The 24,733-nt window shown below is 46.8% G+C and overlaps 2 protein-coding genes across 16 annotated transcripts in view; one reads left to right on the plus strand and one right to left on the minus strand.

Moving 5' to 3' along the window:
* Nucleotides 1-16,836, minus strand: part of LOC143316026 (inositol polyphosphate-4-phosphatase type I A-like) — a 33,933-nt gene extending 17,097 nt beyond the window's left edge. For all 15 annotated transcript variants that reach the window (XM_076723715.1, XM_076723713.1, XM_076723714.1 and 12 more), the window contains exons 1-8: nucleotides 16,712-16,836; nucleotides 8,231-8,322; nucleotides 2,864-3,100; nucleotides 2,207-2,251; nucleotides 1,851-1,969; nucleotides 1,616-1,732; nucleotides 1,094-1,173; nucleotides 378-489 (exon numbers count right to left, since the gene is read on the minus strand). In XM_076723715.1, the coding sequence (XP_076579830.1) occupies nucleotides 378-489; nucleotides 1,094-1,173; nucleotides 1,616-1,732; nucleotides 1,851-1,969; nucleotides 2,207-2,251; nucleotides 2,864-2,969 (579 nt within the window). In that variant the 5' untranslated portion in view covers nucleotides 2,970-3,100; nucleotides 8,231-8,322; nucleotides 16,712-16,836. The remainder of the gene's footprint in view (nucleotides 1-377; nucleotides 490-1,093; nucleotides 1,174-1,615; nucleotides 1,733-1,850; nucleotides 1,970-2,206; nucleotides 2,252-2,863; nucleotides 3,101-8,230; nucleotides 8,323-16,711) is intronic.
* An 839-nt stretch (nucleotides 16,837-17,675) lies between these two features.
* LOC143315966 (sodium/hydrogen exchanger 2-like) lies at nucleotides 17,676-24,733 on the plus strand. The gene is made up of 13 exons (XM_076723592.1): nucleotides 17,676-18,179; nucleotides 18,342-18,667; nucleotides 19,369-19,506; nucleotides 20,636-20,886; nucleotides 21,770-21,987; nucleotides 22,082-22,281; nucleotides 22,638-22,727; nucleotides 22,818-22,888; nucleotides 23,030-23,197; nucleotides 23,529-23,634; nucleotides 23,788-23,904; nucleotides 24,005-24,098; nucleotides 24,182-24,733. The coding sequence occupies exons 1-13, from the start codon at nucleotides 17,900-17,902 to the stop codon at nucleotides 24,625-24,627; spliced, it is 2,505 nt and encodes an 834-aa protein (XP_076579707.1). The 5' UTR covers nucleotides 17,676-17,899; the 3' UTR covers nucleotides 24,628-24,733.

The following is a 24,733-nucleotide window of genomic DNA, read 5'->3' on the forward strand; positions in this document are numbered from 1 at the left end:
GACACAGACAAACAGGAAACACATTTATCCTTCACATCAGTGATGAGATGATGGCCAACCCTCGGCTGGAAATCTGACTCACTCCCTAAAAATAATAATAAAATAATCCATTATCCTGTTTGACTGCTCTATTAAAGCAACGCACACGGCGCCAGTGGCCATAACTGTATCCTAACCTCCTTTAGGAAGGATCCAAAGCAAGCCTTCATGGAACTTTAAGGCTGAGTCTGCTTGAAATTAAATACCTTCATTAAAACACAATGACGGAAACATGGCTGATAAACCACCTACATTGTTTCTACCTATACGATGCACACAGGAAATCAGATCTTAAACCGAATGTTCCAGAGGACCTGGTCCCTCCCGGCGCCTCTTACCCGCCCGTTGATGCTGTCTGGCAGGCGGCCGACCGACAGCCTCTGATCCGCTCTCTCCTCCATCTGCCAGGCAGCTATGGTGACGTTCCCAACCCGCTGGTTCTCTGCTGATCTGCCCGTTGAAACAAAAGGAATGAGTGATTTCTATTATCCGTTCAGAAAGCGAAGATATTACGCTGATATGGAGGAGAAGAAAGTACAAAAAAGTGCTTAAGCTTCGTGTGTAATTAACTGATTAATCAGCTGACAACATTTTGTTTCCGTGAAAGGGGATGTGATGTCATTTCTGAGTGCTTGTTTTACAACTGTCACACTGAAAATGCACCTGCTGTCACTACAACCACAAACCGTGTTTCACATCCAATTACTGTTGCAAACAAAGCGGTTTCTCTTCACAGGAAAGATATTTAAAGGAAAGGAAGGAAGGCGGGACAGGCTGTCACGTTGAGCAATTTCCTGCTTTTCTGTGCACGTATGCTGCAAATTGTTTGGATCTTTAGCACCTGTGGCTGACACTTTAATGGTCTCAGGTTAAATTTTGGGGATTACAGATGTAAAAGTTCATAACTGACAAAGTGCAACAGTGTTATTGAGTAGCATGTCAGAATAACTAAAAAACATGCATCAATACTTAAAAATACTTTACTTTTTTTATATACAGCAGGAAGAAGCTGGAAGAGTGTGTGTGTGTGTGTGTGTGTGTGTGCGTGTGTTACCTCAGCTCCAGCTGTAACTTGTGGCTCCTCTCTTGCAGCAACTCCTTCACAGGAAAAAGTGCTGAGCCCAACATATACATCTGAAGAGACAGCATGAACCTTTCTTTATCTCGTCCTAACTGGCATAAACTCCGCTGAACAGAACACAGACAAGTCAGCGCACAACACATCGCAAATACACAAAATTCTAATATCTATCAGTGAGAGTGTAAAATTGGAAATTATCGTTGGATTTTCAAATCTCCAACGGCCCTTGAACAGATCATTTGCTATGAACGCTTCTAAGAGAAAGCTGACTTTGCCCAAACATGAACCGCTCGCGCTGGCGGATGGCGTGAAATTAAATTCTGCGCTCCTCGATGCGAACAGGAGGCCGTGAATGACTCATCATGTGACCAACAGTCATGTGACAACAATTGCCCCACTCCATAGAGGTGCTGTTTCCGAAAGGAAAAAAAGAGGCTGCTCGGGGGGTTCAGAGGGTTAAAGAGCTGCCGTGGACGCTGGCGCACTGTGTCTCACCGTGCCCTGCGAGCGGTCCTTGACGTCATAGACGGCCAGTTTCACCTGCGTCTGCTGGTTGATGTTGGACTCCTGGAAGAAGGCGATGCTGCTGAGGAAGATGGGGTTACTGGTGCCCTGTGAGACGGAGGCAAGCCAATCAGCATCGCTTCATGACGCGAGCAGTTTCATTCACGCTTCAGAGGACTCGTGTTTAAAGTCTGAGATGTTTGGGAGCCTGAGGGGGCTGACCTACCTCTATGACTTCAGTCTGGGCGTGTTTGGTCCAGAAGGCCTGCGGTGGTGTCGTGCAGCTCACTGCTACAAAGCTGTTGGGTTTTCGATCCAAAGCGGGAGTCAGCAGGTCTGTGCAGGCTGGATGACAAACACACACGTGAGCCAAGAGGCATCTGAAAGCCACCTGATCCTCTCATATCTGAATTCACAGCCATGTTTATGACGTGTGTGTGTGTGTGTGTGTGTGTATTATTTTTCACTTTTACAACGGCAAAGCTGATTCTTCCGAAAGACAATTAAAGATGAACTGATGCATCAATGAATCACTGATGAGCGTGAGTCGCTCTGGATGGACCGAATGCCAGCGTTACTCACCCACACTGAACTCAAGCACAGGCTCATCTGGGTCCTGACTGTTTCCTGGAAACAAGCAACAAGTCCCAAAAAGCATGAGACGATAAGAAAACAACTGCAGGCACCACACATCAGCGACTTCCACTTCCAGCTGCCATGAGCTCAGTTAGCTCGGTTAGCCGTGCAGCTAGTGGCTGCTGGTTTAGTTCAGCTCATTTTGGAGCATTTTAAGCGAAAATTCTTCCGTAGTGCAGCTTTCCACCGCTGACAGATGACGAGAGGCCCTCAGGCCTCATTACGGGCTGCTTCAGGGCAACTGTGGCTGAAGAGGCTATTGGCTCCCACACAGGTTTAACACACTGCCAGCAGAGAGTGTGTCAGCCAGCACTTTCTAGTTTTAGAGCTGCTGCAAGTGGCTAACGTTAAGGGCAGGCTGTGTTTACGCCGGGCATCTACAGCATGTGTTAAATATTGAGTTAAATCAAAACTGTGTTTTTTATTTTAGGCATTTTTTCTCCAAATAAATACATCAGCACTGTCACAGTGACACAATACATAATAATAAGCAGAATAATTAATACTGAAAATAGCACTAACAGCCTGAATCACACCTGAAGTTGCTCCTAAAAGTGACTAAGTTGCTGGTGGTTAACTGACAGCACATCAGCGTCCTCTCACCTGCGAGAGCCAAGCCGATCATCTCGTTGGACAGCTCGAATGTGTTGGCCCGGTACACCGACCACGGCCTCTGTATCCGGGAGCCGCGCTCTCTGCCTCCCGCCATGCCTGTCCGGGAAGAGCGGGCGACGGCCGGAGGCCTGAACACACACCCTCACGCACGCAGTCACACACTCCCATGTGATGAGCCCCTCTGTCTGCGAGGATCCACGGCCGCTCCGGCAAAGCGCTTCACCTCTGAACGGAGAGACGAAGGCAGGGGTAGGGTGAATTATCACGCTTATCGCGAGGGCAGGTACAAAACTGACACAAAGGAGACGAGAGAGAAAGTATCAGCTGCAACTTCCAAGGTCAAACCATCCAATCTGTATTCACATTTGCCACCTACGCAGTCGGCAGCACATGTTCTGCTCCCGATTCTCTATCTCATTTTGCATTTCTGTGCTCAACTTAAAACCTCAACATCACTGGAACACACTGAATACGCGCGATGGAGCGACGTGATCAGGGTTAAAGAGGTTAAAAACCTCCGACCACAACATCTGACCAACAGCTTTCCGATGTTTATTCCTGCTGCAACGGCGTGGATGAATCCGGCAATTAAGGAAGTAAAGACGGCTGGAGGAGCAGAGGGGGAAACGCACAGCATATCTGGTGACATATACTGTATTTATAGACCTTAAAGACAGAGCACGTGTCGGCTAGCGTGCGACCGAGCATCATCTGCCAGCCTCCCGCATCCCTGAGCGCTCCCAGCATCAGCTCGTGAGTTTTGGAAAAAGACCTCTGCCGCTCGCTTCAGCCGTGTGTTTATTTGCATCCGTGTGTTTCAACCCACTTCACTTCGCACACATTTGCATTTTCCGTTCGCTAGAAGAGAAAGTACCATCATATGTTGCTAAGAGACTGCAGGCATTCCCTTCAGTCCTCCACATGTTGCGCACTTCTTCCTCTCTTCCTCCTCCTGTCCCCCTCAAATCCATCATTCCTTTTGCTCCATTTCCTTCCAATTTTCTCTCCTTCGGGATCTGTTTCCCTGAGGATTTCAGCCCCGTGGACGTCTCTCCTGCTTTCGTTCCCTCTGTCCCATTTTCGCTAAAGAGCAATTAGCCTATTTGCAGCACGGCAGCGAACGCAAGGGGACGGTCGCTGGCTCGCGTGGAGAGGCACCGCGGTCTAGTTAGACAAAACACAGATTGAGCAAAACGCGACGTGTATTCGGGCTTTTTCTGACGAGGGTGACGCGGACGTTTCTCCAGACCGAGCTCCGTTAAAAAACCGGACTCTAAATGATGTGTCTTTTACAAATAGGCCCGCAGAGTGATCTCATTTTAATTGTGGTTCTGGGTTAATAGTTGGCGGCCTACTTCCTGGCATGTGGTCCACTGGCACTGCCTGAAACGGCCCACTTCGCTCAGCTCGGATACATGCGTCCTACATCTTTCACAGCAAACGTGTGGAGCCCAACCTGAAGTCCAACAGCGGGGGTTAGAGGCAAAGACAAGCGGACCGGGACTCTTCTGCGGTTCCATGGAAGCGGCCTCAATCGTCGGCCTGCAGGGCTTTTCGCCCGAGTGTCGCGCTGATGAGCAGAGACACCAGCAGGTAGACGGAGAAGAGCTGTGGCTGAAAAAAGGGGCTTAAGGTTTGAGCACCGAAAGAGGAAGAGACACGGGTGAGCTGAAGTTAAAGGGGTTAAACGGAGGTCAACAGCACGCTGTCACACAGTTAGCACACATCTAAAACCTCTCCCTGAACCTGATTTACAGCGTGGAGCACTGATCTCCTCCAGGCCCTCGAGCCGAACATCGAGCGCTCGGGTTACAGTGATAAAGACAGACGGTATTGCAGTGAAACATTTTACCGGGACTTTGACCGGAATGACCAGACGTGAAGCTGTCATTTCACTCCTATCCGCTCCCATGCTGCACATTCATTTATCCATCTGCGCAGTTGGAAGGAATCGACTTTGGTTTTCACCTCTTTCGCCTCTTTATAGACCGATCTCAACAGCAACGACGCAGGCGCATGAATCACAGGACGTGTGGACAACAAACAGACGCGCATAGAAACACACAGACCACGATCAAACACTGCAGCTCTCAGTCACCACGGCTCTGCTTCCTGCTTACGCGATGACTCCTTAAGGCCAAGGCGTGCGGTCGGCAGAGAAGACGCTCCTCCAGCTAAATGTCGCCGGTTCAAACTCACAGTTACTGTCCTTTGAAAGGGCGCTTTATCTCCCATGTTGAGTATACAGCAGCTCGGCCAATTAAACAGCAGAGACCCGGCGAAATAGCTAGAATAAGTCTACTGCATGCAGCATAGCACCATATTTTCCAGCACATTTGCTGCATTATGGCCTTACGTGTGGGTGGCCCGATAGGTGCCCCCGCAGCACCAACCAACACACACACACCCATGTGTTCCTCCCAGAGGACACTGTTCCAGGACGCCTTAACTGCCTGCGTGACCTTCTCTCCCGACTACAATCCTCTTTTTATGACTGTATTAAAGTAAATATTCAGGCAGGGTTTTCTCATGTCTCTCACACTGCTGGTTTGCGCGGTGCTCCCGCTCTTCCACATTCCTACTCTCTCCTTTGATCGTGAAGGTGTCACCACTCTGTAGAGTATATAGGCCGCAGTGTGGTGTAGAGTCTTTGTAGTATGTGGTTTATTTAATATCACAGAACCAGGATGAACCAAGAAGAAACAGGTACGATTCCGAAAATGTTTGGGAGTTCAGCACCATGGACAGCACCGTGGGTTTATCAATACACAGCGCAGTTAAAGCCGCAGTCAAGGCCAGAGGTTCTAAGTGGAACCTCAGCCAGATAAAGGACCAGTGACTGTTCATCCGCTCTAAAATCAAACCTCAAACTGGCTGCTAGCGCGGCTGCGGGCTTTCAGTCTTGTTTCCAATATGTGCGTGACCCCTGTGGGAAACCACGCCATCAGGCCGATACAGAACAACTGCAATAATTCTTCCTTTGCAAGGTGCAAAACACGCAACACACCTGCAACAACACACAATGCAAACAGTCAACTCGCCGCCGCGCACGTCAGCAAACACGAACGCGCTGAAGTAAAGATCAGACTCGACGCCTCTCTGGGTTTTGTTCCCAAACCTGGATGGAAGTTTCCAGCCCGGCGGCCAACCGGAGTCATATTTTCCACTCCCAAAGCCAAAAAAGCACTACGGTCCGAGAGGGATTACGAGGAGCTTCCAACTTTCCTTATCAAAAATGGGTTTCTCCGCATCATCCGACTTTCAAACGGCCTGCTTTGTTTCACTGACATCGACTTTATTTTTAAGTTACTGGTCAGAGTTTTGTCCTCAGAAATCACAATACTCCTCTCCTACAGTTCACCTGACGCCTCATGCCCAGCGCAAATTCCAGACAACAAATTTAACAGCACATCAAATCAATTCATTTGGCACATTTGGGAAATCGCTACCTTGCCAAAATAGTCCAGCAGTGCTCAAGAATAATCACAAGTATCCTCTGTGAATCCTTGGCTGCACAGAAACTTCACTGATGGGGGAGAAAAGCTGCCATATAAGGGAGCTCCACATTTAGCCTGGTGTGTCAGCGTAGGCTTGTGAGTCACATGAAATGGGGCACACACACACACACACACACACACACACACACACACATACACTCTGTATGGGCCACAGTAAATCCGGGCCACAGCTCCTGACACAAAAAAACCCCCAATCCAGGCTTCACAGAGTGGATTTTGGCGTATTATCGGCATAAAGATCCATTAAGAAAAGCAATTAAGGGGATTTTTTTTTTAAGTTAGCTTTGCGCACCACAAGCACCTTGTGGCCATCCTGGTTTCTGAAGGAGACCAGAGGAAGTTACCGCCTGGTTTAAGGTTTCAGACTCCTGAATATATGCTTCACAGGCGGCGTTGATCTTCCCTGCTCGTATTTATGTTATGTATAAATGTATGTGGGCGCGCTTGAAGCTTGTGTCTTAGTTTCAAGGCAGACTGAGAGAAAGAGAGGCAGAGTGCGTGCGAGCGAGAGTCCAGATGACCATACATGGTGAAACCTCATTTTACAGCTTCCTCTTTGCCAAGAGGCCTTTCGCACACCGAGACAAGGCATCGCACCACACATTTTTCTGTGCGAACGCGTGTGTGTGTGTGCGTGTGTCGGGTCACATCTCGTCTCGGGCGGGACAACGCGTTCTTCTAAATTTGGTTCTTCCTCGACGCTTTTCACACAATATCTAACAGCAGAAGGACGAGTCCGAAGCAAAATAAACACAGCGTCCCATAAGTTCATTCATCAAGCGAAGGACGCAGCAGATGGCGGCTGACTAAAGCCGAAAAAATGAGATTAAATGGGCAATTTGAAGCACGTACTTGATATTTAGAAAGCCCAGTTGCTTCTAAATACTTCATTTTGTTGAACGGCATGATGTTAAACAGTAAAACATTTGCTTTTCACCCACATGCCACTGAGGTCCAGCAGCCTGCAGGCTCCACAGTGTAAACACCAACTCATCACTTGGATGAGCTGCGAGAGGGTGCGACGACGAATCTCTTGATTATTGGATCAATTGTTTGGTCTATTGAACGTCACAAAACAGTGAAAAAAACATCCACTCTAGTCAAACCATGTCTTTGAAGTGTCTAGTTTTGTTTCACGAAAGGTCAAAAAATCCAAAGACATTCAGTTCAGAATCATATAAAGCAGAGAAAAAGAAGCAAATCCTCACGCTGGTGCAGCAGGCGCCGGTCGACGTTGGACATTTTTGTTGGAAAAAAAATGAAGATTATTCGATTTATCCAATCGGCTGACGCGCAAGGCTGCACGGGGCTCCCAAAAGACAAGATTAAAAACTACTGCGAACGACTTCAAAGCCGATGAAAACCAACTCCCTGCGTTTCGACAGCGCGAAGTTTTTCGACGCTCCGTGAAGAAGCGAGCTTCCATTACGCAGCCCGATCATCAGAAATGTGTGGTCTGGTCAGATCCAGCGACGCTTACAGAGATCACGGCTCAAATTCAGTCGCTTCAATGCCGCTGGATAGTTCAAAGCTGTGTTTTCTGCATTTCTTACAAAAATATGAAGTCCAGGCAACACTGAAACTGGATAGTGATTAACAGCTAAGGGTTCTGCACACAGAAACCTTGCACAGTGTACTTGTACAAAGCCCTTGACTGTTCATACCAACACAATCGGTGCCTCTGCTGCGCTCACACCGACATGTAAAACGTGACGAGACTGCACAGCAGCTGTCTGACCTCTCCGTCCTTTGCGTTGGGTTTCGCTGCCGGAGCTGAAGGAGCCTTCAACGAGCAAAAGGCCCTCAAAGACTAACCCACCGTTTTACATCCACTCACAGTATATTGACGGGATGGAGGAGAAGAGGAAATGAGCTGATCCGGGTTCAGTGAGGAGGATCTTCCAGAGAGGGCGGCGGAAGGTTCACGATCTGAAAAGACATGAAACCAGCCAGTTTTTACATGAGAAAGTACAGCTCGCGTCTGCGGACTCTGCACAAAATGTCACTCCAGGCTCGCTCGTGTTAGTTCGTCCACGTCATTTTATATCTCTGTAAGACCACAGTGGGACACGAGGTGCATCTTTTCATATCAGAGGCGCTTTTTCTTGTCAATTATATGAGCATGAGTCCAGTCGGTACTCGCTGAGAGGCCATCATGCTCACTTTCTGCCACAGAAAGACAGAGCAGTTCTGTCAAAAACAGATTTGCACCCATGTTGTTCGATTGAGCTAATAATAGAGGTGTTCCCTGCCTCTGTGTGTGTGTGTGTGTGTGTGTGTGTGTGTGTGTGTGTGCGTGCGTGGACCCTGTGGGATCGGCATCAGAATAAAGCATGAATAATTTCTTTAGAGGGACAGAGCAGCTGTAGCCCTTTTCACATGAAAATGAGCATCGCCCACACCCTTCCACACACACACACACACACACACACACACACACACACACACACACACACACAGTCTCACTCTTTGCCGTGTCACTCTCGCCACTCCACCAGCTATTTCTCACCCAGTTCCTTTCTGATATGAGAATTACGCCGCTGAACAAACACTGAAGCCTCACATGACCTTCGTCAGGACAGACAGAATATTCACGACATAAACATTTCTAGCTCGAAAACCCTCAAACGAAACAAGATGGGATGATTAACTTATACATCATTTATATCTGCTGTAAACTGAGCTACTTCCTGGAATCTCCCTTTCAGGAATGCACCTCTAAATACACATTAGAGCCGAGTAATGAGTCAATATTAAGATCACGACTGAATTTTTTGGGTTCAGAGACGCGAAAGATGAACTTTTTGAGCAAACCGTTGAGGGCAGGCGGAGGACGGTACACAAGGAGAGTACAAGCTTCACGCAGTGTAAGTGAAACTGCCTCTTGCCCAAGCAGCATCACTTCCTTCTGTTGTTTCAGGAAGTCTCCAAAAAAAGTCAGCGGGGAACGTTCAGTCTGCTTTCGTCCGTGCCGCAGTAACACCTGGCTGCGCTGACGCGGCCGCTTCATGACCGCAAGAAGAAGGCCTTCAGACAACAGGGACCTTCGTCTGCCTCGAGCGACACACATCACATCGGAGTCAGAATAACACATCAAGCCTTAACTTCCCAACGTTTTTTTTTTTTTTAAAGAAGTGATGACCACACGGAACATCCTCACCTAAAACCACACATGCACACACGCCACCGACTTCCCTAACAGCCACCTCACGCAGGTGGAAACCACTTTCGCTCTTGGTTGAATTGAGCAACACAACTGAGATGAATTCACTGGTTTGCAATGAAAATCGTGCCGTTCATGAGACGATTCAGTCCGATCAGACACCACCTTGACATTAGCAGCATAGTTATCTCATGGATGGATAATGCTGGGGAGAGAAAACTTTAAAGAGGTGAAACTACATCGGGGAAGAAAGTCTAATTACTTGGTGGTTTTGTAACAGAGTGAGACTGATGTTGAGCAAACAGCTGAGCGACTTCCTGCCACCGACTTGAAGTTTCTTTTTTACACTCCAACCACATCGAATGCAGCTATGTAACTCGCTGTGTGGTTGTGAAAAATGGGTGTCTCTTGAGGTCAAAGATGACACAGGAGACTTAACAAAAACCCCCCCCTGTGAGTCTGAAGCGTTTGAAGTCGCGGTGAAAAGCAGAAGTGAGCTGGTCAGGACGGGTGACAAGTCTGGTTCAGAGGAAAAAACTGCAAGCACCAGTTCCCAGAACGTGAAGGAAGTAATCAATGAAGACTTGCTGACACGAAACAAAAGGATGGCTGTCCGTTGAAGGTGGACAGTCGCGCTGGATCAGACAGAACATAATCTAATTTCCTTCTACTGTCAGACAAGTTGAGACAAAACTGTCCAGCATCCCACTGAAGACTCATTTATTCTGTCGTCTGCAGCCAGGCTAGCAGTTCCAATGCGGCTGCACCGTGCTTCGAGCTAAATGCTAACTCTAGGCCCTTTGCATGCTAACATGCTGAGGTTCGGCAGGCACGGCAACACATTCACAATCTTGGTTTAGCTTGTTAGCACGCTAAAATGTGCTAACTTGCTAAAGTACAGCTGATGGGAATGCCATTCGCTTTGTGGAAATTAAATGGCGGATTCGTCCAGAGGAAGATGCGAATGGATCCATCCAATAGCTGATGAGGTTTTTCAGTCTGGACCAGTGGTGGACGCTGCCACCCACAGACGTCAAAGGCTTTCGGGGTTTCAATCCGCAGGCTAATATTTGCTTGTTCTTGTACAAGAAGAAAACGCTCTCAAACCGACCCATGTGACCACGACTTCATCTGGTCCGAGGGCACGTGGGCATCAGCCAATGAATCATCAGGATGAGAAGACAAAGACCTACAACAAAACAAAATGTGACTCCGACCCGTGAGTCACCTCCATGAAGTCACACAGGCTCATTAGAAATCCCACCACAGGTTTCTCCCCTATTGCTTAAAATAGCTTTTCTGCTGCAGGAATCTGTTTTTTTTTTGCAGCAGATGATCAACAAAGAGAGGAATTTTAGTACTTGTAGATCATCAAAAAAAAAAAAGACATAAAATTTAGAGAAGCGCATCTGTCACATTCTGGGCCGTTGATATGTTGACAAAACTGAATCTGAGACGAGGGAAAAGCAGCCGAACGCGCTGCTTCACGGCTCTGTTTCGTGTCTCCGGCGTCTCCCGGTTTGCACGGGGGGGCCCAGTGTTTGAGCCTCCGGCCATCTGTGCTGCAAAGACACCGTTTGCCAGGACGGACATTTGTCTGCCTCTTTGTCAGTTTAACATCACATTGCTGCAGGCTGTTGTCACTACAATAAAAAGGCGAGTGTGCACACATGCTCTCCGAATGCTACCAAAGACGCTCTGATATCTTGCTCCACCTGGTTAACCCAGTGTAACTGGTGTGCGTATGAAGCCTGCACACCCACATCTACCTCAGCGAACCTTCACTCGGTGTGACGCAGCTTTTTTTTTGTTTTTTTTTTGTGCACCTGAATGTCCCAGCCTTTGGTTTACACCACCATTTCACACTGTGAACATTCAGCGCACAAGTCCAGAAGTTCAGCGAGGACCGCACCTTCCATCGGCTTCACCTTCTCAGTCGTCATCCGCGAGCTAAATTTACTGTTCACGCATTTTTCGACGTTTTCCGAATATGTCGTGCGAGTGTGAATGAGTTGTAAGCGTCGATCTTGAAGTCCTCAAAGGCTCCATAACTGTGCCACTCACACTTTAGAGGGTATCAACATCCCCCCTTTCCAAAATCCCTCCTGCCCACTAACCTCAAGAGCTGAAATGAGGCAAAAAAAAAAAAGCCCGATATTCATGAATCCAAGCATCTAAATTGTGATGATCTCCTGCTCTTCTTCAATGATGTGACTGAATGAGCAATTTGAAGGCAACGCTCGGGGCTTTGGGTCATCGTGACAGCGAAGAACCTGGATTCTTTCACGCGTTTTCGCAGAAATAATCGAACTCGGCCAAAGCCATCACAACACGAGGCTGCCTTATCACCTCTGCTGAAAATATTTCTGGAGGTCACCCTTGGTTGGACACGCTGATAGCAGCAAACAGAAGTCATCCCACAGCACTGAAGCTGTGGTTAAAAACATGCTGCAAGTACCTTTACGAAATGATACTCCAGCAGAGACTGTGTTAGCAGGACTATCCATCCTTGCTGTCTCAGTCGAGCATCATTTTGCAGCAAGGGGATCCTGTGATTGGCTGAAAGATAACCTATTAGCACGCAGCATGATTGTGCATTTTCTCCCGAATGCCCAAAACGTAGCTCAGATGTCACTCTCAAGACGCACAACAGTCCAAATCAGGGCGGCGCCGGTCGAAACGCCGGCGAAACAGACGGCAGTACACATACCCGAGGACGTCTGCTCCGCCGCGCCTGCTGCCGATGGATGTAAACAAACTCACGCCGCAGACGCCGTCACGAGGCAAAGAGACTGCAGCTGCTGTCAGCGCTCGCCCGCTGCTCTTCCTCCCGCCTCCCATCTCTCTCCCTCTCTCTCTCTCTCAAGCATTCAAGCCAATTAACTCCTTCTCTGCCTGGTCCGCAGCAAAAACAGCCATCGCCTCTCTCAGGACGAATCCCTCGCGGATGAGACGCTGCTTCTGTTGCTTAGCTCTTGGGGTGGACAAAATAATAGAAACACCTGTCAGTGTACAGTAATGCACTCCGACGGCACCGGCCGCCTCCAAAGAGACCATAAAGTTGAATAAACATCAGCAGTTTTCAACAAAAACTGAACGCTGTAACCTCTGTGAAGGTTAATGCTGTGGTATTAGACTCCGTTAGTTTTAGCTTAGGTGTACCTAATAAACTAAGAGTAAATGAGCGAATGCACTGGCAGGTTCCAGCCTCCCAAAGTGAGATTTTGCCACGTTTCTCTCTCTCGCAAACCAGGAAATATCTAATAAGCAATCAGCAAACAAGATGGCAAACATGTCTCGACATTTATCTCCTGTGTTTCGCGGTTTTTCATAAAGAGGAACAACATAGGATTCGTACTAGTTAAGTCAATTTTCATCAAAAAAACTTAACAGATCACAGCTTTAAAACTGCACCGAAGCAAAACAAGTCGGATTGTATTTCCAGGACTAAAACGCCTCATATGACAGACATTTTTTTTTGCAGTGGATGTGGCTCGTACACAGAAACCTCAGGGAGACAAATCACGTTTTTTTTTGCAATGCTCCATGTGGTGGTCCTATCTTTGGCAGGGCGCATGCACACACACACACACACACACACACACACACACACACAGGTTTCACTCTTCTTTTTGATGCCTCTCCATTTCCCCCAGCGCTCATCAATATTTAATCCCACCGTTGCAACGAGAGCGCCCAGCATCAGCAGGCCGCTGTGTCTGTGGACCGTTAGTCAGAGCATCCACACTGATTGCATGTGCACAACGACATGCGTGCGCGTGTGTGTGTGTGTGTGTGTGCGCGAGATGCTGAAGAAAAAGGAGCTGTGCGTGAAAGTGCGTGAGGCGTGTGTGTTTACATGCAAGCTCACGACTGACGAGGAGAAGGGGGGGGGGGAAAGACAGATGTCTGGAGATGTTTTACAACTTAAAAGCGCGGAGAGAGGGAGTGCTTTCTGTTAATGATTGAGCACGATGCCGCCAAATTGGATGCAGAGAAGAAGAAGAAGAAAAAAAAAAAAAACACTCCAACACAGAGTGTTTGTTCCTAATTGGACATTACTTCTTCTTCTCATCGTTTTTGAACAAATAAATGAGGGGGAAAAAAAAACACATTTTGATCCCATTGGTCTTTTACTGTGATGGCAAATAATCAAAGAATTTGGGCATAAACATAATAATGAAATTAAAGCAGAAATAATAGGAGAAAACATAGATATTAAACAATAAAAACTGCTTTATTTTCAAGGCACGTCGCATTATATTTTCAAAGATTCAACTCTCGAATTCCCCTTTTTTCAATTAAAGCTCTCAACGAGAGCAACAACTGATCAACGGAAAATCAATCAGCCTTTAATTTGCCCGCTTTCAGCCTCTCAAATCGGAACATTCTCTGGTTTGCTGACTCTTCTTCATGTGCTTCTAACTCCACATCTGCATTTTCATGCAAACGTTCAGTTTCATGCTTTCCGGTGAGGCCGATGGGTTATGAAGTGATCCATTTTGCTGAAGAGGATGACACAACTCATTACTGGCCCACTGAGCGTCTATCCACCCGAATCTCCCCGTTATGTCACCTGCACGCTTCGCTTCCTCCATCTTTTAAAAACCACACGGGCAACAAGGCGCCAGTGAACCTGTAACACGTTGACAAGCGCGCACACACACACAGACGTGTTCGCTGTAAATATGTCGTGTGAGAGCGAGTGAGACGGGCAGATACAGGGGAAGTCACAGATGAGGGTGAATCAACAGGCGTCTTCTGGAGCCTCTGGAGCTGAGTGGGAGAGTGTGATGAGTCACCACACGCACACACACGCACACACACACACGACGAAGACAGAGAACGCTAATCATGAAATTTCCAATCAAATCACTCACAATCAATGCAGACCTGACAAAAAAATACCCATCACCTCCCATCTGAAAGCTGTCCAATCAAGCGAAAGCCACACAAATGAAACGGTGAGCTGACGAACTGAACCGCGAATTGATGGGCAACTATTTTGATGATTGATTTACTGCTTCAAGCTGCAGCTGGTGACTATTTTGTAATCGCCTATCAGCCTGTTGATTTTCAGAAAATGACAGAAAACCATGAAATATGCCCAAGCTGACATCTTCAAGCTTCTTCCTGTCTCCAAACAAAAGTCCAGTCAGCTTAATAAAGCACTTAAATTGATATCAAAACTAATCAGTTAAATGGAATATATGATATAATACACGGAAAATGTTCCCAACTGTCGTGTGTACATGCTACAATAGGCCACAAGAGCACCCTGATACTGTGATAACATAAGAGAAAAAAAGGCCTTTTAAACATTCACAGCATCTCTCAAAGTGCCAGCTCCCACATCAAATCTGCATCGAGAATGATCCTGATGAAAAGCCAGCTGCCTGCATGCTGTGCCATTACATTAAAGCAGCCGGTCTGAGCCAAGAAGTGACATGATGTTTGGGCCGGAGTGGCAGAGAGAGCGACAAGCAGTGATTTATGTGGACGCGCAAAAGGGGGAAATGGAAAAAGTGGGGCTTGTTTCAGATGTCAGGGAGTACACAAAGTGCAGCTGGATGGTGCAAAGCAAAGATGCAGAATTACTGTAGAACTGCTGGTTTAAGGGCAACGACAAGCGACTTCGGTGGCACCAAATTAAACGACTGCCGGAGACAAAGATCCAAAGATCCCCCAGCTGTAAGGGTAGAAGGTGTCGCACACTGTACAGACGGCTGCACCTTTTCACTTCCTCCACTTCCTCATTTTTGTCGTCGTCTCTAATTTCAGCTGGCTTCAGACGCTAGACGAGTAAAACACGAGCAAGCCTGTCACAGCTTTGTGGGCCCCATGTGGTATCTCCACAGCCGCTGCGCCCCAGGCCGTGTTGAGGAAACGCGATGTAGCCCCTGCTCTATGTATGGAGCCGACACAAGCAACGTCAAGCTAAAGTGACATAATGACACCTGAGACAGCTCTAATCTCTCCACAAAGCCAGTGAGATGGGATCGAAAACTAGATTTGACACAACTCTGCAGCCGCAAGTCACACAAGCAGAACTAGATTTTAATGGTTCCCTGGCACAAGAACAGAGGAACCTCGCCACCTGAAGCCACTTCTGGTGCCAGTCTTTGAATTTGGTCACGCACAGCAGCCCGTGCATGGCACGCACACCCACGGCGAGGGCCTCGTTTTCTAGCAGGTCATAAAGAGCATCATCAGCTCGCCCTGAGGCGACGTCCACGCTGACCTTGACTCCTGCACAGTGAAACTCAACACCACTCTGATGGCCAGCAGAGACTGCGGTGAAATGCGTGGACATCATGCAAACTCACACACACACACACACACACACACACACACACGCACACATGCACACACACACACAGAGTCAGCACCTGTGCACATCCACAGTCAGCATCCAGACACACATCCAGCATGCATGCATGCGCGCGCGCACACACACACACACACACACACACACGCACGCATAGCAGAATCAGCATTTGAGTCATTTCACACTGTAAAATGACGCAAATGCATCTGTGCGTGTGTGTCAAAACAGGATGATTCACTGCCATATCAGAAGATAATCATGTAAAACCATGACATAGCAATAAATACTGCATGTTCATGTTCGTTCACACACACACACACACACACACACACACACACACACACACACACACACAGAGGCTGGGAGGAAAATGCACCCTTTCCTAACTTAGTTACGTAATACTAGCGGCAGCAGTGTTTCTCAGTCTGTGACCCGCCTGCCACTCTCAAGGAGCCACTTATGGAAGACAATATGTCCTGACAGGACATTCTTCATATTATAATCCACTTTACACCAATTTAAACCAATATTCAATCCCATTTAACGTGTTTTATGTCCTCACTGCCGTTTATCCACGTCCTGTCCTGCTCTGACGTTAGCCTGCTGGGCTCCACTGCTTTCTGTCTTCTCATATTTACCATTTATGACCCATAAATAAAAGTAAACACTGTCTTGTTTACTGCAATACGTGCGAACAAACTAACGCTTCCGTTTCCGAACTTACAGCTGCCAGTATAAACACCAACAAAGCCGCAGCCGTTAGCGCTTTAGCCGTCATTATGTCACGTATTTTGAGCTAAAATTCATCGTAATTAGACATAACTTACCGGTTCAGCTTCGTGTTGTGTCGATCGATCCGTTTGTTGGATAAAAGTCAACTGTTACGAGGAGTGTATCCTCAAACTGCCGCACTGTGTGAGGCTCTCTTCCAGGATGGAACTGTAGCAGAGACAGCAGCTGGCCACGCCCCCCGCGTGAGACGTAATCTGCGTCATCACGCAGGCTCGTACGCAAGACGTCGATTTCCTGTCAAAACTAACTAACTAACTAACTAACTAAATAAATAAATAAGTAAATATTCCAGATAAAATCACGAATTTAACTGTTACTTCTATCCCCCTTTTTTCTTTGTGGACAGAAAGTAAGTACATTTACTCAACGACTTCCCTTAACGGTCATTTTTACGTAACTGCAAGTGAAAATTGTGGTTTTATCCTCATTTCTACTTCTACTCCATTACATTTCAGAGACAAATATTGTCCATGTTACTGTCTTTAGTTTACAGCTATAGCTCCAGATTTTACACATGAAACATATAATTAGTTCATAAAACTGAAGTAGTAGTACCACTCAACCCATATAATAAAAAACAATCAGCAACATGCAAAAGTACATGAAAGCATCAACAATATATTATACATAACACTGACAGGAGCCGTTTTTTGAGAGTATTTTTATAGTTGTCTTCTCTCGCCATCTTGTGGATTGTATGTGCTATTGCAGGTTTCTTCACAGGTATGAAAACTTGCTTTCAAACTGGGCACAAATGCTGCTGTGTTGCCTGTTTATTATGGCTAATTTAAACATTGATTAGCTGTGATTGGAGCAGGAGTTGACTTGTCTAATAGCAACATACCAACATCACAGTCTTGCTGTTGTCTGTTTGTGTCAGTGACATTTTGCCCTAATGAGTTCCACCCAGTAGGCAGGGCACACAGGTGATGTGACAAGCAGGTTCAGCAACAGTTGAAACCAGAAGTGAACTGCACTTTAGGCCAGATTCAGTTAGGACTGCTTAGAAGGGCGACCTTTATATTGAGTGACTCTGGAAATGGACTGCAGTGAAGGAGTTATTCAGATTTCTTGGCCTAAATGGCAGCTTTTATTGTAGTCTTTTTTAATGGCTGCAGCCTTCTGAAGCTACACAGCAGACTTTTTCAATGAAGTGGGACTTAGATTTTCAGTGTTTTATGCCTCACGTTGGAAATACTGGAGCTCTGTGTTGACTGGTGGAAATGGGGACCTCCGTTTTGTTTGAAGTCAGGACTGACAGAGGCGTCTTTTGCATGTTTTTGCTCCTCTTGCTTTGCTGCATTAGAGGAAAATGCGAGCTTCAGGAATCAAAACCTGCAGCGTCAACCAACATCCCCGATGTCAAACCTTTCCACAATGAACCTCAGGCCTTCCCAGATGAGGAGAGGGCCAACCTTCCTGTGTTTACGATGGACTACCCTCGGATCCAGGTCCCCTTTGAGTTTACACTGTGGGTTCTGCTGGCCTCTTTTGCTAAAATTGGTACGTTTACATGAATCGCCTGTGTTGAGGCTTGTGTTTGTGCATAAAGGAATAAGATCTTTGTCAGAATAATTGCAGAGGCATTGCTATGTCTAACAGCGGGCTGGAGGCCAACAATGGAGCCCAGAGCCCAGTCTCTTCATTGTGTTTTCTTCTCTCCAGGTTTCCACATTTACCATAAAATCACCATCTGGATCCCAGAGTCCTGCCTCCTGATCAGCATCGGCCTCATCGTCGGCGCCATCATGGACTCGGTCAAAGAGGAGCCCCCGGCTGTCCTCAGCTCCAACGTCTTCTTCCTCTACATGCTCCCACCCATCGTCCTCGACAGCGGCTACTTCATGCCCACCGGGCCGTTCTTCGAAAACGTCGGCACGGTGCTGTGGTACGCCGTGGTGGGAACTCTGTGGAACAGCATCGGCATCGGGCTTTCCCTCTTCGCCATCTGCCAGTTTGAGGTGTTTGGACTTCAAGATATCAACTTGCAGGTCAGTTGAAGTCACAGGAAGCACATGAGTGCGTGTATCAGAGAGGAAGAGTTTTCTCAGATTGAGAGGTCAAAGGTCATGATTATACTTATACCAGTGTCACTCTGTGGTGATGCATGCTTTTGGAGGGAATTTGGAAAAAGTGCCCCCCCTCTGCTGCCATCCTCAGCGGACAGTGTGCACAACACAAACACTGCAAGTATTCAGGTTTCGACTGCCTGTGGAGCCTCAAATTTTAAGAAATGCACTACTGTAATGTACTATAAGGCAATGCTGAGAAAAACCTACTTGGCAACTCATCATGTGTGTCTGGGCACATGAGAGATGTTTGTCCAAATTCTTAAAATATTAAGAAGAACAAGAGACTGTTTTTTGATTTACTGGAATAAAAATCTTAACTTTGATGGAAATGGCTCAAAAGTTGGGAGCAAACAAACAGCAATTAATGAAGAAACTTTTCAAAGAGCACTACAAGATCCATTTAGTTTAAGTCAACTCATATCGTACATGTGATTGAAATCTGAACAGAGATTGAAGAGATTGTTTAAATACCGGAGAACTTTCAGAGCCGCGATGTCTGCGAAAAAGATCCTAAATGAACTTGACTTCCTGCCTTTGACCTCCTGGAGAAGGAGGTCAAAGGCAGTGTTAATGAACCCTCTTGGTCACTGGCTTTATTTGTCTCGCTCACTTCGCTGCAGGAGAACCTGCTGTTCGCCTCCATCATCTCGGCTGTGGACCCCGTGGCCGCGCTCAACGTGTTCGAGGACATTGGAGTCAACGAACAGATATATATAGTCATATTTGGAGAGGGGCTCTTCAACGATGCTGTCACTGTGGTGAGTACAGGGGATGCTTGTTGCTGTGAACTGCATCTGTAAAAATAGATTCATAGAATACTAATGGGCTAGATGATATAGATAAAGTATTATCCTGGTGATATGAGCCTCAGAATCCATTAGTATTATGGATAGTATGATATCGCATTCATGATATCACTTCACATTTTAAATATAGTCTCGTCCTGGTCTTAAATTTTCCCTTTCAGTGACTTGAGTGCATATGATGAATGCCTCCAGGCCATCGTATTCACATCACTCATGCGCCCATATCAACCACTTATAGCTTAGATATAAAACATAGTGTTGGATTTCATTATTACAAAGAGATTCGATTTATCTTGTGACCCATTATTATTTTCTTAGCCCGTATTTATTTACAGTTTGGAAAGTGAGCACCGTTAAAAGAATTAGCTATGAGAGCGTCTTGGCTGCACTGTACTCATAGATGAACGGACAACGGTCACCGGCTTTTATTTGAGACTGAAGAAAAGTTTAAAACACGATGATTCTCGGCCAAGTTCGGCAGTTATCAGGAGCGTCGTCTTTCTGTGATTACTGAGCAGATTAATGGACGTTTATGGATGTAAACCTCCTGAGATGACGAAGTGGAAGTAACACTGAATGTGCAAATATATGAATCATATCTGCGAGTTATGACTCTGAGAAGGGGGGCAAATCTATGTGAATCAATTCTTCCACTCTCTCACTGCTGCATGAATGTGAGACAGCAAGCAGGAGACTTCCGGGGCTGCATCGGCCAATCACACATTCCTTTAAGCATAACTTTGTCAAAAAGCAGCGGAGGTTGTGTGTAATTGTGACACAGACTCGCCTTGGGGATGACAGCTTTCGCTCAGTCCGGTCTGGCCAGTTCCACATTGTTGATAAACCAGTCTTTGCTTTGGTTGAGTTTCACTTGAGAGGCAGGTTTACGCTCAACCCAATCACTGATCCTCTCCGGCTGCACCCGCTCTTCAAAAGAAAAGCAGTTAAAAAAAAAAATAATGTCAGTCTTTCCTGTCGAGTGTCACGAATCATGTCGCCGTCTGATATTCAGCCTGACCCGAAGAGATTCAGCAACAGTTTACCCCAAGATGTTCTTTTCTGTGTCCTTCTCTCCCTCCAGGTCCTTTACAACATGTTTTCCTTTCTGGCTGACATGCCCATTGTTGAATCCACTGATGTGTTCCTGGGAGTGGCCAGGTTCTTCGTGGTGGCGGCTGGAGGCGTCCTCTTTGGCCTCCTGTTCGGATTCGTGGCTGCGTTCACGACACGTTTCACCCACAACGTCCGTCCGGTTGAGCCCCTCTTCGTCTTCATGTACAGCTACCTGGCGTACCTGGTGGCCGAGTGCTTTGCCATCTCCAGTGTCTTGGCGTAAGTGCGGGCCAGTTGTCAGCAAAAAAAAAAAATGGTATTAAACACAAGTATTAATACCATACTGCTGAAATACTGCATTACAAGTAAAAGCAGTGGAGTAAAAATATCTCTTTTTGAAATGTACTGCAGTGGAAGTATTGCACGTACTGCAGAAGTCTGCCAACAGGTGTAAAGATCATAGCATCATGCTAACATGTGAAAAATGGGCTCATGAGCACAAGTTGGCTGAAATAACTGGAATCAGGATGAATAAGATGCTCGAGTTATTTATTTATTTATTTATTTTAATTTTAACTGTGCACAAAGTTTCCAGAAGAGCTGCTCTTAGGCTCCCAGTGCATTACCAGTATAGATTAGACTGCAGCCTCTGGAGGCCTGCTTCCTTGACTTTAGCTACAGTATATATTGTGTCCAGCACTTTAAGATACAAATCTTTACCTTCCACACTCTTTAGATGTTTGCGCAACTTGGACAAACTTGCTCTTCCAGCTCGTTCTCCACCCTCTGAGCTTGAAGCGACACGTGAAAAGGGCGTGGGACGCTCTAAGAAAGGAAAATTTGGGGATGCATGTTGCAGCAGTGGAGAGATGCAGCCTCGATGTTTGGTTAAAATTCATCTGAAATATGGGCATTAATGCTTTAATTTCACCATTTTATTTAGCATTCATAAGCATTATCTGAATGTTTATTTACTGATTAATATCACAATAGAATGTAGTGGTAAGCAGATGGAAGTTTATTCATATATGTGTTTCCTCCAGTGGGCGCTATTGAGTGGAGGCAAACAGGTAATATGGTAAAACACAGCTGGAATTACATAAAATATGGGATCTGGGTTTACCTGTGGGGTCATAAACAAGCTTTTTTCTCCCACCTGCAGCATTATAACATGTGCTATAACCATGAAGTACTACGTGGAGGAGAACGTGTCCCAGAGATCCTGCACCACCATCCGCCATGTCGTCAAGATGCTGGCCACCATCTCCGAAACCCTCATCTTCTTCTTCCTGGGCGTTGTCACCATAACGACTGACCACGAGTGGAACTGGGCCTACATCCTGTTTACGCTGCTGTTCGCCTTCATCTGGAGAGGACTTGGTGAGACGCGCCGCGGAGGCCCTGACGAAGCTCCGTCCTTTTGATCAAACGGCATCGCCAACCCACGCTTTCGTCTCCACGCTTTGTCTTGCAGGCATCCTGGTGCTGACCCAGATCATCAACCCGTTCCGTACCATCCAGTTCACCTTCAAGGACCAGTTTGGCCTCGCCTACGGAGGCCTGCGGGGGGCCATTTGCTTCGCCCTGGTCTTCACGTTGCCCGATAACATCAACAGAAAGAACCTGTTTGTCACTGCCTCAATTGCCATTATTATATTCACTGTTTTCATCCAGGTGAGACCTTCAGCTGGGAGCCTTATGCTTCGTGATGTCACGTGACAAACAGCAGACCATGCTTGCATACAGGGAGGATTTTAAGTGCTTATATAGTTTCTGCTGTGGGCTCATTTTCCCGTCAAATTCAATTATGATGCAGTAAATGTACACATAAAATGGAAACACATATAATAATGCAAATTGCATTTCTTTTATTTGGGCATTTAAAATCTTCCTTATGTTCTCCGATCTGCTTAAAAGTTCATAATGTGCACTTTCTGTGGATTTAATGTGTTGCTTTGCCTCTATGAAAGGCCAGGCATCCGCAAAACAACCACTTTGACCCATTTTCTATATTTTTATTGCCTTCTCAGGGCATCAGCATCCGTCCAATCGTGGAATATATGAACATCAGGAGAACCAACAAAGACCTGAACACCATCAACGTGGAGATTCACACCAGGGCAAGTGTCCCTCTGCATTTGTCCTTCTTATTTTTAGCGGAGTCTGTCTGATTGTTTCTTCATGTGTTTGAATGCTGGCGTTTCGTGCAGGTGATGGAGCACATCGTCTGTGGTATCGAGGACATGTGTGGACAATGGAGCCACTATTACTGGAAAGACAAGTAGGGTCTATCTTATCTCAGTCAGGAAAGAGTCATCTTTTATGTCATACACCGATTTGGGAAATTTGGGTCTCTTCACTGGATCGACATCCAGACCTCAACGCTCGATAAACTGGTCTTCTTTACTCCTTCGTCTTCAAGGTTTAAGAAGTTCAACGATCGTGTCTTGAGGCGCATCCTGATCCGAGACAACAGGGCCGAGTCCAGCATTGTGTCTCTGTACAAGAAACTGGAACTGCAGAACGCCATTGAGTTACTGGACACACCAATGGGAGACCTGAGCGCAGCGCCGTCTATTGTTTCTTTGCAGTATGTCACCACAGACTGATCTGTTTAGTCCTCTATTATTCCTCTTTAAAGTCTGCATTTCCTAATATGAGTAGGTTTTTGGCAGAACTCAAAAATGAGCTTATCAGTGATGTACTCGTCGATGCATTACCCAAGAAGATACTGAAACTGCACCAGCTCGCTGTCAGCATGACTGCATCAGCTTAAATACATGAAACTGAATCTAATTTGCCTCCAGCTGATGATGATGATGATGCTGTTTTTCTCCTAATTGCCACCCATCTTAATGTCGACAGCGACGACAAAACATTTCATCTCTCGTTCACTCTTCGTTGCTCTCGCCTCCCATTAGTGACGAGCGGAAGGAGGCGTCTCGACCGAAGAGGAAGTTCCTGGCCGCCGACGTGAGGAAAATGCACGACATCCTGTCAAAGAACATGTACAAGATCAGGCAGAAGGTAACTACAGCGCCACGCAGACAGTATGGCTTTGATAGCATAAACAGCAGTGTCAACTTTGATTTCATAATTTAAGAATTGACCGAAAATTGGTCATAAATATGTGGTTTCATCCTTCATTAAAACTGCTCGGTCCTGTTCAATGTTTTCCAGACGATGGCTTACACCAACAAATACAATCTGCCCGACGAAAGCCGAAACAGGGAGATTCTGATTCGCCGCCATGCGAGCATCAGGCGTAGCATTCGTGCTGCAAGTTTCCGGGAGCTGGTGGGTTTCTGTCTTTGTGGACATTAAAAATACATCGCCCCCCCTTATTTTTGTCCCCCTCCCCCGACCTACCTCACCTTCACTCTTCCTGCTCTTCCAGCCTCAACAAAACATCCCCAGGTCTCAAAAATACTTCTCCCTCCAACCTGGAGGGGATCTGGAGACCGCCTTCGCCCTCAGAAGAAGAAGTCATGGTGAGGAATTGCTTAAAAAAAAAAAAACTACGCTTCAGATTGTTCTGAACTAAACTAATGCTGAAATACTTGTGTTATGTAAGGTGGGGGCAGTGGTGATGTAAACCACCCCTCAGCCCGTCGCCTCCAGTCCTCTGACGTGTCGCCACGCTCCTCATCCCGCTCTCTGCTTCCTATGAGGATGCTGAACACCATCGAGGAGGTCAGAAGTGCAGGGGAGCAGCCAGCCGCTGCCGCCCGCCCACATTCGCCCTGTCCCGAGGGAGATGTTTTGGACGACTGGGTTCCTGGAAGAGTCCGAGACCGGGGGGCACCAGTTCCTGCACCCAGGAGGCGCAGCACAGAACAGTTGGATGGAGATGAAGGCCCCACTGACTCTACAGGAGAAAGGGCTGAACCAGTGCAACCTCCCCAGCTGCCACCACCTCGTGGCTGGGTCCCTGAGGACCAGGACCCCAGTGGAACTGGTGCAGGAAACCCCCTACTTAGACACTCATCACAGGGGTCTCATGGCTCGAGGAGATCATGACGGACACAGAGGAAGACTTTGAATCAGATTCTACCTCCTTTCTCGGAGAAATGTCGGTGTTTGTGTCATACAAATCTGCACTACAACTGCCTATACTTGCTAAATC

Source organism: Chaetodon auriga, chromosome 23 (genome assembly GCF_051107435.1).
Source record: "Chaetodon auriga isolate fChaAug3 chromosome 23, fChaAug3.hap1, whole genome shotgun sequence".
Taxonomy (NCBI): domain Eukaryota; kingdom Metazoa; phylum Chordata; class Actinopteri; order Chaetodontiformes; family Chaetodontidae; genus Chaetodon; species Chaetodon auriga.

What these genes read in the sequence shown, in the direction of transcription:
- LOC143315966 (XM_076723592.1), top strand. Translation starts at nt 17,900, where the DNA reads ATGGGGACCTCCGTTTTGTTTGAAGTCAGGACTGACAGAGGCGTCTTT. An exon ending in GCCATCTCCAGTGTCTTGGC is followed by an intron (nt 20,887 to 21,769) that starts GTAAGTGCGGGC and finishes TCCCACCTGCAG; the next exon opens with CATTATAACATGTGCTATAA. An exon ending in TATTCACTGTTTTCATCCAG is followed by an intron (nt 22,282 to 22,637) that starts GTGAGACCTTCA and finishes TTGCCTTCTCAG; the next exon opens with GGCATCAGCATCCGTCCAAT.